Source organism: Macaca thibetana, chromosome 12 (assembly GCF_024542745.1).
Source record: "Macaca thibetana thibetana isolate TM-01 chromosome 12, ASM2454274v1, whole genome shotgun sequence".
Lineage (NCBI taxonomy): Eukaryota > Metazoa > Chordata > Mammalia > Primates > Cercopithecidae > Macaca > Macaca thibetana.
The window spans coordinates 4466792-4483442 of NC_065589.1; the positions used below are offsets into that span (position 1 = coordinate 4466792).

The 16651-nt window shown below is 58.8% G+C and overlaps 2 protein-coding genes across 2 annotated transcripts; both read right to left on the reverse strand.

The window, feature by feature from the left end:
* Nucleotides 1-448: 448 nt before the first annotated feature.
* Nucleotides 449-2200, reverse strand: LOC126933054 (uncharacterized). Its single transcript, XM_050752521.1, has 2 exons — nt 2029-2200; nt 449-1966 (listed from the first exon to the last, which is right to left on the reverse strand). The coding sequence occupies exons 1-2, from the start codon at nt 2198-2200 to the stop codon at nt 1698-1700; spliced, it is 441 nt and encodes a 146-aa protein (XP_050608478.1). The 3' UTR covers nt 449-1697.
* On the reverse strand, nt 449-10802 carry ERFE (erythroferrone). Its single transcript, XM_050752515.1, has 8 exons — nt 10608-10802; nt 8007-8129; nt 6891-6993; nt 5720-5982; nt 5532-5640; nt 5363-5453; nt 3613-3691; nt 449-2352 (listed from the first exon to the last, which is right to left on the reverse strand). The coding sequence occupies exons 1-8, from the start codon at nt 10800-10802 to the stop codon at nt 2254-2256; spliced, it is 1062 nt and encodes a 353-aa protein (XP_050608472.1). The 3' UTR covers nt 449-2253.
* Nucleotides 10803-16651: the final 5849 nt, after the last annotated feature.

The following is a 16651-nucleotide window of genomic DNA, read 5'->3' on the forward strand; positions in this document are numbered from 1 at the left end:
TGTTGGTGCTGTCCCTTCCCCAGGGAGTTTTAAGAGCCAAGTACCCATTTTAGTTTGAGGACTGGGACATTGTCCAGTGTGGCATCATTGAAGAAAAGAGCCCTGGTACCCCAGAATCAGGAAATAGAACCATTTATTTGGTAAATAACTTCCTATAGCAAACCAGGTGTTTGGACACTGATGTCTGTGCCTCATACATCCCTATGTCCCACCATCCCCCAGAGGCTTGACCCTAGTTTCCCAGAAAGGTTCACTCCCAGCCTTCAAGGGAGCCCCTCCCACGTAGAGGCTGGAGGCCATCTCTTCACCTTGCAGGTTTCTCCTTACTGTGCTTAGTGAACCTGGGCTAAAGGATTGATTCTGGATCTTAAGGTCTCCCTTTTGTTTTGTAACTGTTGTGTCACACAGTTCTTTAGTTGAACCACCCCCATGAAGTCAGTTATATATATTCCACCTGGCAGTATTAGACAATAAATACTTTAATAAATTGCTGCATAACACACAGAAAATGAAAGAGATGTGGATATGTGGCTTTTTCAAGAGTAAAAGATGAAGTTCTCTAAAATATCTGTGCCCAGTGGATACAAAGTGAAATCTAGATAAGGGTGTGGCCACATCACCCCCTTATCAAAACGCACGGGATGCAATACCCAGGCCAGCCCAGTACTTCTAGGTAGGGTGGGTATGAGTCCTACTGAGAATCGCGCCAGGCCTGCCCCAGGGCAGAGTGGTTGGTTTTTGTGTATTACTGCACTCGGGGATGGAGATGTTTGATTCGGAGTTGGGGTTTGGAAGCTGGGCTCCTGGGGATCATTCAGGCCTGGTGGTGGTCACCTCATCCGAAGGCCAGTTAGAAGGTGAAGGTGACTGGCCATTGCTCCCTTCTTTCCCAGGCCCGAGCACCCTTGCCAGACCAGCTTGGCTCCCAGGAGGTCCTGAGGCACCAGGTTCTTCATAGCCTGTTGTGTTGGGGAGGCAGTGGGTTAACTCTTCCTCAGCAGGTAGAAGGCCGTGGAGGTCACCGCTGAGGGCCTTGTCCTCTTCACTACCTACCCTCAGACAGTCCTGCACTTTAGAGAAAATGTGGGAGGCGGTGGGCTCACAGCCTAGGTCTCCTCATGAGAGCTGCCATCCCCATCCCCAGGCCCCATCACTGCCACAGGAGCACAGCAGGCTTGAGACCAGCCCTCCCGAGACCACCCTTGCTCAGGACCGTCTCTCATCCACCACCTGTCCAATCTCAGCCGCATCGCCACCCAAGTGGGAAAGATGCTTGGGAGGCTCATCCCAGAGCCGCTGGACCAACCCAAGCCCTGGCATCCCTGGTGGAAGTCTCTTGCTTCAGCTGTTCGGATGGGTCAGCAGGCCTGGCTGTCTCCAATCCGTCAAGATGTTCTAGATCTTTCCTCTGGTGGGTGGATCCTAGCAGTGAGTCAGCACCTCAGAGGGGAGGGGAAAAGGGATCTCATCCTCCTCTGGAGAGGGTGGAAGGGGCCTTGGCTGTGAAAAGATTGGCAGAGGAGGGGAAGAGTAGAGCTCTCATTTGGAAAGGCCTTCTGAGGTGAATTTGTGAGTTAATCTTGCATACATTAGAACTGGAAGCTGGGCCCAGACTCATTGTCCCCCAAAGGCCCTTGTCCAGTGTCCCTCTGGCCCAGGCTAAGCAGTGCTCAGCTCCACTGGCAGGTGGAGCACAGTTAGGGGAGGGGCAGGGAAGACCAAGGAGCTGATGGAGACCAGGGGATTGGTGGGAGACCCTGTCCCTTCTGAGCAGTAAGAACACACGGCGTACTTCCCTGTGGCAGCCCCCTCAGGCCTGCATCAGCTGACCCTCTTCCAGGTAGGGGCCCTGGCTGGTACACTCTGTACTCCATGAGAACATGAAGAGAGGTGAAAAAGGTGGGGCTGGGCGCAGGAAAGACGAAGAGGCCATCTGGGCAGGTGCTGAGCAGGCCAGGAAAGAGTCGGCCTGCAGCTGGGGACTAGCAGGTGTCCCCAGGCATGCCGACTGTTTCCGGGATAATGGCTCAAGATGGTGTCCTGAATCACCCCTGGCTCCCGGACCACCAGTGTGCACGTCACGTCCGTAGGCCTGCCTGCCGTGGCTCTGTGAGCTGAACTGCAGTGGCCAGTGTGGGCAGAGTTCCGGGTGGGCCTCTTCCTGCATGTGGCCACTGCTACTCCGACACTGTCCACACATTGTCTAGACCTGTGCTCCATTTGCCCCTGAGAGGAAGGGACTGTGGTGGCTGCTCACACGCCCAGGAGGACAGCACTGAAGTGGGAGCCACTGCGCACTGTGAGGGAGGAGCCGCTGGCGTTGTCCAAGAACACGGAGGCCCACTGCCCCACCTGCAAGGAGGGTGCCTTTGAGGCACTGGGCCACCCCAACAGCCTGCAGAGGCGACCCAGGGGCCAGCCAGCCACACTCCCTCCTGCCCACTCAGTCCCGCACATGGGAAGGGCTCAGGCCCAGAGAGTAACGTGGCTGCCAAGGTCACAGAGCAAGGGCCCGCGCGGGTTGGGCCCTGTGCCCCACCCAGCACCTCTCCTGCTTTCCCTGCAGTGCCCTATGGTTTGCGCGTGTGGGAGCAAGCCCCTGCTCAGGGCTAGAGTGGGATTCAAGAGTCCAACAGGTTTCTCAGCTGCAGGGCTTCTCAGAGCCTGTAAGGGCTCCAAGTCAGGTGGGAGGGTGGCCCTTCCCCACAGGCCTGGCCCTGCAATCATTTGGCAGGGCCTTCCATGAAACCAGCACTCTAGCCTGGCTGCTCCAAACGTGGTCATGTACCAGCAGCATCACATTCTCTGGGAACTCCCAGAAATGCATAATCCGGGATCCACCCAGAGCTGCCTCAGGATCTGCATCTTAAGATCCAGGTGCGGCAGAGACTGAGTTCACCAAGCACGATGTGCGGCACCCAGACAGGAACTCTAAATGCCCCTCAGCAAGCACAGACTCTGGAGCCAGATGGCCTGGCCTCCATTTCTGGCTCTGCTATGTGAACTCGGGCTAACTCGGGGAGTAGCACTCCCTTCTCCAAAGCTCTGGGAGAATTCAATAGCAGCTGTTACTCCACACACCTGCACTCAATTGTTTTCTGTTAGTAAATTCCGCCTTTCTGTCCATTTCTCTACCACTTGCCAAAATTCCCAGTGCCAGAAAGAGATGGTCACTTAGAGTTTTAGGTAGGAAAATAACATCTCTGGCTTCTCACAGTCACAGGAGACTCAGGGCGTCAGCGTGGGCAGTCAGCCTGGCCTCCATTCCCTCCCTCCACCGGTCCCTTCAGCGGACCTGTGGCGGCCGGGAGTACCCGGCCTCAGAATGAGGTGCTCAGGAAGTCTGAATGTTGGGACTGGAGAGCAGAGCAGCTGCTCAAGTAGGCAGGCGCCCTGGGGGAAAGGCTGTTTGGAGGAAGGAGATCAGAACTTGAAGCCTGGCTGTGTCCAGACCAAGGTGAGCACTTGGCATGTCCTGGACCCTCTCCCAGGCCTGGAGTCTGAGGGTGCTACACCCGGTGATCCTGAACATCTAACAGCACCCTTCTGCACCCAGCCACCCGTGGCCATGCCCAGGCGGTGCCCCTCCATGCCCAAGCCTGCCCCACTCACCTGCAGGTACAGGATGCCGTTCACGGAGATGGTGAAGAGCTCACTGCTGTTCTCCAGGCCCATGATGGCCTCCAGGGAGCTGTAGCCAAAACAGAAGGAGGGTCAGCCTTCCCCATGAGACCCCACCAACTTCACCCACAACACACAATCCTGCCAGCAGCCAACACATGCCCAGCAAAGTGCCTGGCCCTGGCCAGGTCTTCCAGTGGAGGTGGTGTCTGAACCGAGTCCCCAAAAGGAGGCAGGATACAGGGCCAGAGGCATGCTTGCTGTATTGGGAAAGGCAAGGCAAGGCCAGGGACCAGCAAGGGGCAGCAAAGCCCTGGCTCCGATGGGAAACAGGACACTGGCTGATACAGCCGGAAGTGGGGGTGTGGTGGAAGGTGATGCTAAAAGTTGGTTCAGGCCAACACACTCTGGGGGTTCAAAGGCAGACTAAGAAGTTCTGAACTTGATCCCTTCATTCACGTCTGCTCCAGGTATCGGCAGGGCATCTCCGCTGTACCTGGGCTGCCTTCTGGGTGTGGGGAGACAGGGAGCTCAGTCACGGCGCTCAGGAGCCAGATGGTGCAGGAGCAAGGGATGCGATGATGGGGAAGAAAGTTCCCGGGTGAGGGGTGGGAGGGCGACTGAGGAGGGGCCCTCCAGAAAGCTGTCTGGAGAGGCCTCTTGGAGTAACACTGGTGCTAACACTGGTGCTTCGGGCCCCAAGATGAAAGTCCCCGGGGTGGGAAGGAGGCGGGAAGCTGGGAGGAGGAGGGCCTCCTAGGACCTGGGGAGGAGGTGAAGGTCTGGGCAGGGAGTGGCCTAGATTCCGGCAGCAGCGCCCCCTGGAGTTTCGGCGGCTTGAGTCCTCAGGAGCGGGGGGACGAAGGGCAGACGGGCCTCCCCGCTTGGCCATCCAGGGACCTGAGGACTCCCCTTCCCGACAGTCCCGCCGCTATGACTGGTGAGGGCCCCGGGCCCTCAGCCTCTCTTGTACAGGCTGAGAGGCTGAGAAATCATCCCCCGAATAACTTTTTCCTCTCTGATTCCCATCCCCAATTTAATATTAAATTAACAGGCAAGCTCGCCCCCACCTCTCCCTGGGGGTCTCAGGGAGAACCTTTCACGGCACCCTTTCCTACTTTTTCCTTCTTTAATCCCCTTACCATGATGACTTCGCCTCTCCATCTACTAACTTGATTTTTCATTCTGCTGCTCCATCTTCAAACCCCTTCACCTTTCCCATTCTACTCCTGCCATGCATTGAAGGGTCTTTTGGGGTGAGCTCTGGGTTTAGGGGCCTCCTCCATCCCTCAGCTACCCTGGATCTTTGCCCACCTCTTCCTCAGAGCCCCCACTGAGGGACCGTAGCCCTGTCTAGGGCTGTGGAAGGAGCAGACTGGTTCCCAACTCTTTCTCCCTACTCCTGCCCACACACATCAGGAGAATCTTCCCTAAACCCTTCTCTGCCTTTACTTTTTGATTTGTGCAACTTGTAACTAGGTGTTTATGGAATAAAGGAGAATGGAAAAAAGAAAAAAAAAAGAAAGAAAGAAAGGTCATTTTTAACAGCCCCTGGTTGCTGTGAAGGGAAGGCCTGATCGGGGCAGGAGCAGACCAGGAGACCTGGAAGGAGGTGTGGGGTCACCCAGGCCACGGCGGGGTGGGAACGGGTGGAAGCCCCGCCCAGTGCCTTGTTTAACCACCCACAGCTTGTGGGGGCCAAGCGAATGCGGGTGTGGGGTCCGGGCTGGGATGCACTCACGTGTTGCGCTGGCACCGGGACTGGATGCAGATGAGCAGGCGCAGGTGGTCTCGGGGGCGCGGCGGCCCCCTCCTCGGCGGCTCCCCGAGCGCTGCGGGGTAGGGCGGGACGTGGTCACGCAGGCAGGCAGGCGGCGGGGTGGGCGGTCCCCCCACGCCCCGGGCCTCACCCACGTGCAGCGTGGCGGCGAGCGCGTAGAAGCCAGCCACGGGCGCCCTGTACTGGCCACTGGTCAAGTTCAGGCCTGAGCCGCGGCGGAAGGCACCCTCCGAGTCGGGCTGCGAGGGGCACGGATGGTCATCCCGGCTCCCGCCTGGCCGCATGGTGCCACCCGCCCTCCCGCGCGCCCACACTCACCAGGTAGTAGATGCCCAGCTCGTGCAGCGCGCGCCGCTCCACCAACGCGTCCCGGCGCAGGCGGCAGAGGAAAGCGGCTTCCACGCGCGGCGCCCGCGGCCCCGGGGCCAGGGGCGCGGCCAGCAGTGCCACCACGTCCCCCGCCGCGTCGTCGTCGTCCTCCCCGGCGGTGGCCGAGACCGGGGCTAGGCTCGCAGCGACGGACCCGGAGGGGCCGCATGTGCAGGGTTCGTGCTCCACGCGCTCCCGCTGCCGCACAGCGCCTGGCACAGAGCGAGCGGTGGCTGCGCTCCGGGGACCCCTCACCCGCCCGCCGCGTGGGTGCGAGCGGGACAGGTGCGAGCGGGACAGGTGCGAGCGGGACAAGGGGCCTGCCCGGCGCAAGGGTGGGGCGAGGGCGACGCCCCCTCGGCTTGAAGGGCCTGGGAGGCTTTGCTTCCTGACCCTGCAGCGGCTTCCGTTTCCCTCACCATTTGGGAAGCTCGGGCAGAAGTGCCCCAGCGCGCCTGGTCTCCAGCCTCACCTCTACCCCACCCACATTTTCCAAAGAAGCTGGGGGCAAAATAAGGGATTGCGACTTTACTGGAAGTACAAGGAGGTTCTTCAGCGCAGAAGGTGCTATATTTAAATGAACAGGACATTGAACTAAAAGGGAAAAAAGGCTCAATTCTAATGACTAATGTGAGCCACTGCTCGGGAGCAGGCCTCAGTGTGGACTCCGCAGCTCGACTCAGCTCTGCCTCCTCCAGCGCAGGTTGCCCCAGCCTGGGCCAGTGGTGACTGTGGGTGCCAGGCCGAGCTCCACCTGGTGCTGCCCCATACACTAGCCTCTGCCTTTCACTGGGCTCTCCTGACTTCCAGGCAGGGCATGGGCGCTGGTCCCTGAGCACCTGCCATGCTGAGTGGCCAGGTCCACCTTCCTCTGTGAAGCCTTCTCCTGGCCATGGTCCCCCACTCCCAGCCACCCCCAGCCCTGACCCTTGGCAGACGTGGGCCAAGACGGGGCAGGGACTGGACCTGGGCCAGCTCCACTGTCCTTGAGTCCAGCCCAGAGCAGGTGCCTCCTTGGGTGCCTTCGGAAGTGCTGAGGTTGGCCCTGTCGGCTCCTTGGGACACCCTCCCAGGCCCAGCTCAGTGCGGGGGGTGTGTGCCAGCTGGTGCACACCCCTACCTTTCAGCAGCAGCTGGAACTCCTTCAGCAGCGCCTCGGGTGGGATGATGGGGCCTGGGGGGCCCTGGGGACCGGGAGGCCCAGGGGGCCCTGGCAAGCCGAACTGAAAGGGAACCTTGCCAGTGAGGACGTATGAGGAGCAGGCTCTTGCCACTAAGAGGCAGGCAAGAGAGCTCCCCAGTGGGCTCCAACCTCCAGCCGAGGGTCTACCTCCAACTGAAAGCTTCTCCTGGAGTGAGTACAAGGACTGTGTTGAAGGTGGGGGCCCTCAGGGTGGGGCTTTGGCAGGGAAGGGCTCTGCCCTGAGTGGGGAGGCAGAGGGCTGATGCCCACTCCTGCAGCCAGGCCTCCTGGAGGGAGGACGACTCCAGGCTGCTTTTGGGGACTTGCATCTCAGGGTCTGCACTGGGCCAGAGTCCACCATCAGCAAGTCCCCACTAGGCTCGGTTGGGACCCGAAATAGGAGCCAGTGAGCCCCTGTCGGGAGCAGCTTAGGGCAGGGCCAGGAGGCTGGGGCAGAGGTGGAAGGCCAGGCCACGGGGACAGCCTGGCCTGTGCACCTGCCTCATGTGCTCTGAGCTGGCCTTCCATCGTGTGGTCAGATCCCAGGCAGGTGAGACTGGCCCCCAGGGGACAGAGAAGCCCACACCCTGTATGTGCCATTTTGGGGGCTCCAAGTAGGAGGCAGCACCAGGACCAAGCACCAAGTTTCCGCTCAGGCCAAGACCCAAGGCTGAGTGAGGGTGACAGCGCAGCAGTCGCCAGGACCCTGTGCCCCTAGTCCCCAGGAGCCAGGTACTCCTGCAGGCCCCCCCCAGCGTGGACAAGGTTCTCACCACAGCCTGCGCTAGCCCAGCCTCCCTGGCCTGGATGCAGAGGGAGGAGAAAAGAGGGAGTGCTTGGCATTTTAGGGGTATGGGGAAATGGTTGGGACCAGGCCCCTAACTCAGGGCTCCCCCTGGGGCTGCCTGGGTTCTTTCTCTGTGTTCTCTGTCCCCAGGCCGAGGCGTGAGGGGTGTGCTATTAGAAATGTTCAGGATGTAGGAGTGGGAGTGGATGAGGAGCGAGGAGGTGGAGCCCCCCGATGGCCTGGTGCTGACGGGATGCCAGCCTCACCTTCAGCTTCTTGGCCTTGCCCTTGGTCCTCTTCTTGCCGTTGACACCCTTGTCACTCTGCCTGACGAAAAGCATCCAGGTGTCCCGGGGGTCGATGCTGTGTGCACGATCGGCGGTGGGCTCCTGGAACACAGCCAGCCCAGCAGGGCAGTTGGCCTCGCTGGACTCCCACCAAGCAGGTGGGACACTTTGCAGGAGGTGACTGTGTGGCCTTCTGTACTCTGGGACCCTGGTCCTTGTCACCTGTGGTGCCCTCAAAGGCAGTGCCTCAAAGGCGGCTCCCAAAGGGGCCCCCACCCCTCGCACCTTCTCCCCTTGGCCCGTGGAGGACGACTCCTAGGGAACAGGCCACACCTCGGCCTGGACTTGGCACTCATGGGAGAAGCAGACCCAAGATGCCTGGAGGGAAGATGGGGTACAGGGCTCAGGTATAGGCGTGAATCCCTGCACTGCTGGGCCTCCTTCCTCCAGAGGAGCTGCAGTGATCACACCACCCTCCAGTCACCAGGAAGATCCAACCACGAGAGCACCCATAGGTGCTCAGGAAGAAGCAACTGTGATTATCAGGGAGCCCAACTACTAGCCAGCCCTCCTCTGTCCATCCCCCACTGTCAGAAGTTCCAAGGAGGTAAATTCAGCTCTCACAGCTGCCTCGGGTTACAGTTCAGTAGGGGATAGGACCAGGTGAGCTGCTCCTCTGTCCATCCCCCACTGTCAGAAGTTCTAAGGAGGCAAATTCAGCTCTCACAGCTGCCTCGGGTTACAGTTCAGTGGGGGAGAGGACCAGGTGAGCTGTCATGACATGAGGCCTCTGCACGGGACGTTCATTTCCTCAGCACTTCTGAGACACTGACTCAAGCACGGACAGTGAAGCTTCCAGAAGTTTCCATTCCTGTCCTTGCTGCATCCTGACTGATGCTGACATTGAGCACAGTTTTGGGAGGGAGCTTTCTGGGAGAGGACTTGGACCCACTGGGCTATCTGGGCTCCAGGCAACGCTGCCAGCTGGGAAGCAAACCAGCCCAAGAGGGCTTAGATGCGGTCATGGGTGCTGACGCTGGGGGCTGACAGAAGGACCCTGGGGTTTTATAGCTGACCAGGCCCTTTTATCAGAGACAAAGCCAGCTGCCAAGTCACTGCCTTTGGTTCCTGGCTGCTCTAGGGGGACGCAGGGCCTTCTTTTGGGAGCTGGCTGACCAATGCACAGGCTAGGGTGCTGTGGTGGGAAGATGGGGCTGCAGTGCCAGAGGAGCCTGTGGTGGACGGAGAAAGGGTTCAGGGTGCCCAGCGCGCTCAGCGCTTCCTTGTGCCTTGGAGGGTCAACTGTACCACCTGCTGGCTGCTCTCCACTCTACCCCCTCCCAGGACCCTCTTCCACTTCGCGTGTGCCCTCTGCGGAAACATGCAGTGAGGATGCCGCACACCAGCCAGGAGGGGTGTGCCCAGCTGACCTTCCAAGCTGCACCTGTAGCCTGTGGATGGACTCTGACCCCAGTTTGGTTTGGGGGTAGAGCTGTTAACAGGCAGAACCATGTCAGTTGGCATACCAGGAGATGGCCCCAGCCATGAGGGTGGGTATTGGGCAGCTGCCCTGGTTCCAGCCACAAAGGGTCTCTCAGAAACAAGCCTTGGAGCCTGGGAGGACCTCTGGTGTCACCGTGTCCCCTACAAACAGGGTCCAACCAAAACTCCACCTGGAAGCACCTGAGCCCCATGTGCCTCCTGCTGACCGTGCCCTGACATTTGGCTGCTGTGCCCACCTGGGTGGTCTGGCCAACTGCACGGGGGGGGGGGGTGCCCTCAGTCCCTGGAAAGCAGCTGGGGGTGGTGGGGCTGGGATAGAGAACGCTGGGGGACCCCAGGCCTAGCTGCCCCCCTGTCGCCTCTAGTAGATGCCCTCCTGACTCTCCCCTCTACTGTCCCTGAGCATCTTCAGAGTAAAGAGCACCCGCCGCCCACCCCGGCTTCCCTGGAGCGGCCCTGCCCCCCTGACCCAAGGCCCGGCCACACTGAGGGCCCCTCTGAAGTTCTCGTCTCCTCAGGCCTGGGCCACACCTCCCCAACCGGACCACCCTCTGCTCAGCAGTCCAGGCTCCAAAACCCTGGAGAGGAGGGGGCAGGGCAGAGCTCAAGATCACCCCTTCACGGCCAGAAGCTACTTGACTCAAAGCCCCATGTCATTCCCCACCCTGAACAGCCCCCTGACCCCAGACCCGCAGGGAAACACTTTGTTTTCAGAGAACTGCACCAAATAGATTGGGGGCGGTGGCAGTCATTTGCTTACACTTTGTACAAATGCGTTCTTCCCAATTTCCTCAACTCAAGTTATTTACACTTTATTTCCCAACTTCCTTCTCTCCCAAAAGAAAAGGGGGTTTTCGCCGACCTAGCAGAACCTTAAGTCAAACTACCCCAAAGCCAAAGTCAAGGCTCCCCGCCGGGCTGAGCGCAGCGTCTACACGGCCCTGAGTCTCGGCGGAGCCCCGGAGCCGGGCATTGCAGCAGCTCTCGCGGATGAGGGCGGGCTCGGCCTCTCCGTCCTCCTCCCAGGCCGGAGCTTGTGGGCGCGGGCTGGGTCCGGAGCGGACCCGGGCGTCTTACCGGCAGACGGGCGGCCGGCCCCGCGCGGCTCTCCCTGGGGCCCCAGGGCAGCTCGTTCCCGGGCGACGGCTCCTCGCGGGCGCGGCTCCTCGAGGGCGCCCCAGGCTCCGGGGACCCCAGGCCCGCGGCGGCGGCCAGCAGGCCCGCGTAGACAAGCAGCAGGCGGGCTCCGGCGGGGCGGCGGGCCGGGGCCATGCGGGCGGCGGCTCCCTCGCGGCTCCGAGTGCGGCGTCTCGGGCGTCTCGGGCGTCCCGGGCTCCTCGCCTTATAACGCGCTTGAATCCCCCGCCTCGCCCGAGACCGCGCGCCCGCCCGCGCCCCCTCCCGGCTCCGGCGCGCGCTGCAGGGGGATGGGGGGAGTGTCCGGGCTGGGGGAGGGGGAGTGTCCGGGCTGGGGGAGGGGGCGCGGGCAGCGGGCAGGGAGAGGGAGGGGTGTTCCCCTGCTGTGCGCGTCCCCCCTGCAACTCCCGGTTCTGGGGTCCCTCCTTCGCGCTGCCAGCGCTTCCGCTTCCTGGGGAGCGAGGCGCCTCTTCTCCCGGCCCTGGACCCTCTGCCCTCACGACCCCATTTTCTTTGCGGAGAGCCAGGCGCTGCCTCCTCCCAGCCGGCCCGAGGATCCTTTCTCCTCTCTCTATCCCTTACGTCCTCTGCAGGGACCCCCGAGGTATCCCCTCCCCATTCTCCTGGACGCGCCCCGCGAGGGCCAGGCCTCTACCACACAAGTGGAGCAAATCGGAGCCAGGAGACCCTCGGGGCCCCTTCTCAGCTCCCCTTTCCCAGGGGGGAACTCCCCCTTCCAGGCCGCCCTCCCTCCATGGCTGGCGTGCTCCGAGCGCAGAGACTGTTCTTCCCCACTCGGCTCACCTGCAGGGACGGAGGGGACGCGGGGAGCCAAGAAACAACTCAGGACAACCGCCTGCCCTGGTGGGGCCTGGGCTGGGAGAACTGACTCCTATCGTGCCCTAGTGGGGGTGTGGGGACAGACCAGACCAGCAGCGAAGCTGCCCACCGCCTACCAGAGTCGGTGCCCCCAGAGGTGGACCAGACCCTGCAGGCCTCAGAGAAGGTGGCAGGCCTCTGGGCACCCCTACCAGGAAAGAGGCAGCCCCCAGCCCCACCCCACCCCTGGCTTTGTTATATGGCATACCCTTTTGGCTATCTGCCCCGCCACTAAGACGCTACGCCGAGGAGGGTCACAGGCTTGGCTCTCCTGCCCCACCCCGGAGGCACCTGCCCCGGTGGGTACACAGTGCGTTTTGTTAAAGACCGGGAGAAGGCTCCGCTGGAGAAGCACCTCCCACTCACACGGAGGGCTGCTGTTCCCCTCTTTTGAGAAGAGCCCACTGGGGAAAGGAGGCCTCACCCTGTCCTGGTTCACAGGATGTGGCAGCAGGGACTGAAAGGGGCACCAGCAGCCACAGGTGGTCCCCGCCCAGGCTTGGGGATGGGCCAAAGTCAGTCCTCAGATGCAAGCTGGCCTTTGTCGCCTGCCTTTTCTGGCCACTCATGCGATGTTCCACCTGGCTGGCCTCATGCCTGGCAGGTGGGGAAACCAGGAAATACTTAATACTTTAGGAAAAGCATGGGATCAGAAGGTAATTATTCCCAGTGATTCCACCCCTTTTCCCATAGGATATAGGAATGGTGTAGAGTTGGGTGGGGAGGGCGTTTAAAGATAAACATGCCCTGCCCAGCATGAGAATCTGTCCAGCAGGGGTGAGTGAGTAAGTCCCACGGACTTACTCTATGAAGATGTATTTCAATGGCAGGTGAGGACACAAGAGAGAAGTCCTGCCTTTAAAAGCCACAAATGGGCCCAGCACAGTGGCCACACCTGTAATCCCGGCACTTTAGGAGGCGGAGGCGGGTGGATCACCTGAGATCAGGAGATCGAGACCAGCCTGACCAAACCTGGTGAAACCCCGTCTCTACTAAAACTACAAAATTAGCTGGGCGTGGGGGCGAGTGCCTGTAATCCCAGCTACTCAGGAGGCTGGGGCAGGAGTATTGCTTGAACCTGGGAGGTAGAGGTTGCAGTGAGCCAAGATCAAGCCACTGCACTCCAGCCCGGGTGACAGAGCCAGACTCCATCTCAACAAAAAGCCACAAATGATTTTTTTTTTTTAAAACCAATGCAACGAAAACATTTGAATTCCTATAAAACATGCAAGTCTTTAAGACACATTTGAGAAATATGAGAAACACTGGCTTAGGTCATATGTGCCCAGCAAGATATGTGAACTTATTTCACCTGCAAACAAACAGGTTTGTCACAATTAGAGACATTTGCTCCTAAATTCACACATATGAGGGGGATGTCTTAAAGCCCTCAAAGAATGAAGGTTTTCTCTGGTGGGCTTTCATGTCTGGTTCTATTGGAATGTCTATTAAGAAGCCTGATGTGTGGAACTTTGTCATGACATGTCTGAATGTGACATGCACATTCAGTATAATGTGTTAACATTTCATTCGGTTTCTCCTATTCAGAGGGACTGTATCTGTGAACCACAGGACCCCCGCGTGCCGTATTCTCCTGTATTCTGCTGGTAGAGAGGGGTTCCTGTCGGCCGGGCGCGGTGGCTCATGCCTGTAATTCCAGCACTTTGGGAGGCCGAGGTGGGCAGATCACGAGGTCAGGAGATTGAGACCATCCTGGCTAACACGGTGAAACCCTGTCTCTACTAAAAATACAAAAAATTAGCCGGGCATGGTGGCAGGTGCCTTTAGTCCCAGCTACTTGGGAGGCTGAGGCAGGAGAATGGTGTGAACCCGGGAGGCGGAGCTTGCAGTGAGCTGAGATGGCGCCACTGCACTCCAGCCTGGGCAACAGAGCGAGACTCCATCTCAAAAAATAATAATAATAATAATAAAAAGAGAGACGGGCTCCTGTCCCCAGGAGTTGCAGCTGTGTGAATGGTACCTTCTTGCTTCTGGAGAAGCTCATCCACACCAGCACCTCATTCGATTCCCCATCAATTAGCCCAGAGAGGTGGGCGGCTTGCCCAGGACGCAGCCCATGGGCAGAACCGGAGTGGGGCTGGAGAGGGCCTCCTGCTCACTGGGCAGGTTACATCTTCACGGCCTTATGTTTTGCTCGTTAGGGTTCCTCCTCCTCTAGTTGGTGTGAAATAAGAGCTCCGTGATGAGTTGGAGCATTACTGCAGAAAACATAGCCCCATCTTTTCCCTGTGAGGAATGGGCATCCCACAGGTCTGAATTCCCTCTGGGGTCCTGGCTGCAGCTGTGGTTCAAGGTGGGCGCCGATTGGTTGCACCTAAGCCCTGGGAAGAGGAGGCTCTGCCACCGTCAGCAACACTGAGGACACACAAGGCTGAGGTGCCCCGATTTGGGGAACATTACCCTTAAGATACTGGTGTGATGTCATTCCACTTCACAGTGGGGGGCCCCAGCTTTCAGGCCAGCATTAAGGACAAGTGCCGTTGCCATGTGAAAAAGTTATTTTCCCAAACAATGAACAATCCTAGTGATGTCATAGGCCCTGCCAGAGGGCCCAAATCAAATCGGTTCTGGTGCTGGGGCAGCCTCCTGTAACACTATCCTGAGGGGATGACTCTTCCTGGGTTGGGGGCAGACAGCGGAGAGGCCAGGGGTCTTCAGGTGCAGCCCCTGCGTGTATCTATGTTCACATTTCAAAGTGGTTTTCACTCAGAGGAAGGTGGAGCTTAGCAAAGAATTGTGCAGATCAAGGAGCAGCAGAAATGGGGGCTTCCCCCTGCAGCAGCAGCCCATGGGTCAGAAGTGGGGCTGGCATCGGGGCAAGCCAGTGCATCCCAGGGTGGAAGGACTAAATGAGTGGCCACAGAACGGGGATCACTGGAGCAGGAGGTGGCCTCCCCCACGCGCCTTCATGCCTGGCTGAAATCTAATCCTCATTCTTGGGCCCTCATGTCACGGCCCAGGCCTGCCTTCCCAGCAGCCTGATGCAGTCAAGCTGTTCCCACTCTTCTCTCTTCCTCCAGAGGAAGGACCTTTGCCGATGAAGTCATGGGAATAAAAGCTCCCTCTGCTCCGAAAACAGTGGGACTGTGAAGTCAGCTTGTTGTGTGGCCTCCCGAGGCCCAGGTGGGCAGCTGTGGCTGTTTACTGGGCCTTGCAAGTCCACGACATCATCTAATTTGCAAATCATGTGATTATCCCCATTGCACAGATGAGGAAACTGAGGCTCAGATCTTGGGACTGGCCCAAGATCATGGAACCATCAAATGAAACCACATCCAGGTCTGGCCCCTACAACTTGAGGTCCGTTGCTCTGGAGAACCCACAGATTTAGTTCAATTCAGTGAGCATTTGTGCAGTTCCCGCAACGTGCCGGCACCAGGCCGAGCCCTCAGAATACACTGTGGCCTGCTGCACGGATGTGTGGGCAGTCTCGGGTCTCACGGGGGACAGTTCTTTCTCACTTCTGCCCAGAGGGTCTCTTGAGTTTTCTGCTAATTGTCTACATGGTTTTAATAGATTAATTAAAATAATCATCTTTAGCTCACCTCTCCATTGAATACAATGCCATTTTGGAAAGAATCACATTCTTAAATGTGACTGTGATCAAAATCACCTTGGCATCTGACAGAGTCATGATGGCTCCTGGGGTCTGTTCCAAAGAGGACACTTCCCCCATGGAGATTCCTCACTCTCAGTGACAGCCACACACCTGGCTGCCCTGCCACGTACCTGGTGCTGCAGAGCCTGGGAGAAGCAGCCACACTTCAGACCAAGCAGCTGGCACCACACCGGGCACTGGGGATGGATAGTACAGACATCTTTTCTGTGTATGTGGCTGTGCCCTCTCTCCTTAAGCCACTGGCACATTCTCCAGCCATACACGTGCTTTCAACTGGATCAACTGACGGCCCAACCAACTGGAGTAGTGGCCTCTATCTGTCTGTTTTCTTTCTATAAAGGAAAACTTGAGGCTGGGTAATTTATAAAGAAAAGAGGTGTATTTGGCTCACAGTTCCACAGGCTGTACAGGAAGCATGACACCAGCATCTGCTTCTGGCGAGGCCTCAGGAAGCTTCCCCTCATGGTGGCAGGGGAAGGGGAGCAGGTGTGTCACACAGAGAGGGAGCAAGGGAGAGCAGGGGAGGTGTCGGCTCTTTAACGATCAGCTCTGCGGGAGCACACCACCATTACTGCACCACGCCACGCCTGAGGGGTCCTCCCACCAGGCCCAGCTCCAACACCAGCGATCAGACTCTACATGACATTCGGAGGGGACAGATCTCCAAGCTATGTCACGGTCTACCTGACTACGGAAAACTGTCAGGTGACCAGTCCATTTAATTACAGTCACATGAGGGTGTCAATGGTCTGATTCCAGGAACCACTGTCCCTGCCTGAATAGAGAAGATGCTGGATAATAAAAGGGGCCTATCTGGCAGGTGTTGGGAAACTCAAGTCCAATGGAAGTGGCTGGAAGCATGCCTAGGCCCTGGCTTACCTGGGGACCCGAGGGAGCTGAGATAGAGTTGGCGGTGCTGGGCCTGGCTGAGGGCCCTGTGTGCCCACTGAAGGCTGAGGGGCCTTAGTTTACCCAGCATCTTCTGTGGCCAAGACAACACACAGCTACCTGGAGGACATGAGCACACGGGGCTGGGGAGGTGGGTTTCACTCGCACACCCCTGTGGGCTTTTGCACATGTTCCAAGGCTACGCGCTCCCCTTTCTAGAAGCCCCTATTAGCCTCAAGCCTTCTAATGAGTCCTTGCTGTCCTGGGATTTTGATGGTGGAAGGGGGTGCCTTGGCTGCCCTATGACTGTTGCTTGGTGAGTGCATTAATGTCCCTTCCTGCAAAGCTCTCAAGTGGGTGACGTGTGCCAGACATTCTGGCTGCCATCCTGGTGCCCTGGCCACCTTCTCCACCTGTTCTCTGTCCCCAATTGGCCACTACAGCCTGTCAATGGCCTCTCTTCCTTCTGGGTTCTGATTGGGTTTGACCTGTAGGAGGCACTAGTGGGAGACAGGGGGCAGGCTGGACAGAGAGGGTAGATGGACTCTGCCACCTCCTCCCAGCTGGGCAACAGGGG

What these genes read in the sequence shown, in the direction of transcription:
- LOC126933054 (XM_050752521.1), bottom strand. Translation starts at nt 2,200, where the DNA reads ATGTGTGGACAGTGTCGGAGTAGCAGTGGCCACATGCAGGAAGAGGCC. An exon ending in TGATTCAGGACACCATCTTG is followed by an intron (nt 1,967 to 2,028) that starts AGCCATTATCCC and finishes CAGCTGCAGGCC; the next exon opens with GACTCTTTCCTGGCCTGCTC.
- ERFE (XM_050752515.1), bottom strand. Translation starts at nt 10,802, where the DNA reads ATGGCCCCGGCCCGCCGCCCCGCCGGAGCCCGCCTGCTGCTTGTCTAC. An exon ending in CGCCGCCACGCTGCACGTGG is followed by an intron (nt 5,454 to 5,531) that starts GTGAGGCCCGGG and finishes CCTACCCCGCAG; the next exon opens with CGCTCGGGGAGCCGCCGAGG. An exon ending in TCCCGGTGCCAGCGCAACAC is followed by an intron (nt 3,692 to 5,362) that starts GTGAGTGCATCC and finishes TTTTGGCTACAG; the next exon opens with CTCCCTGGAGGCCATCATGG.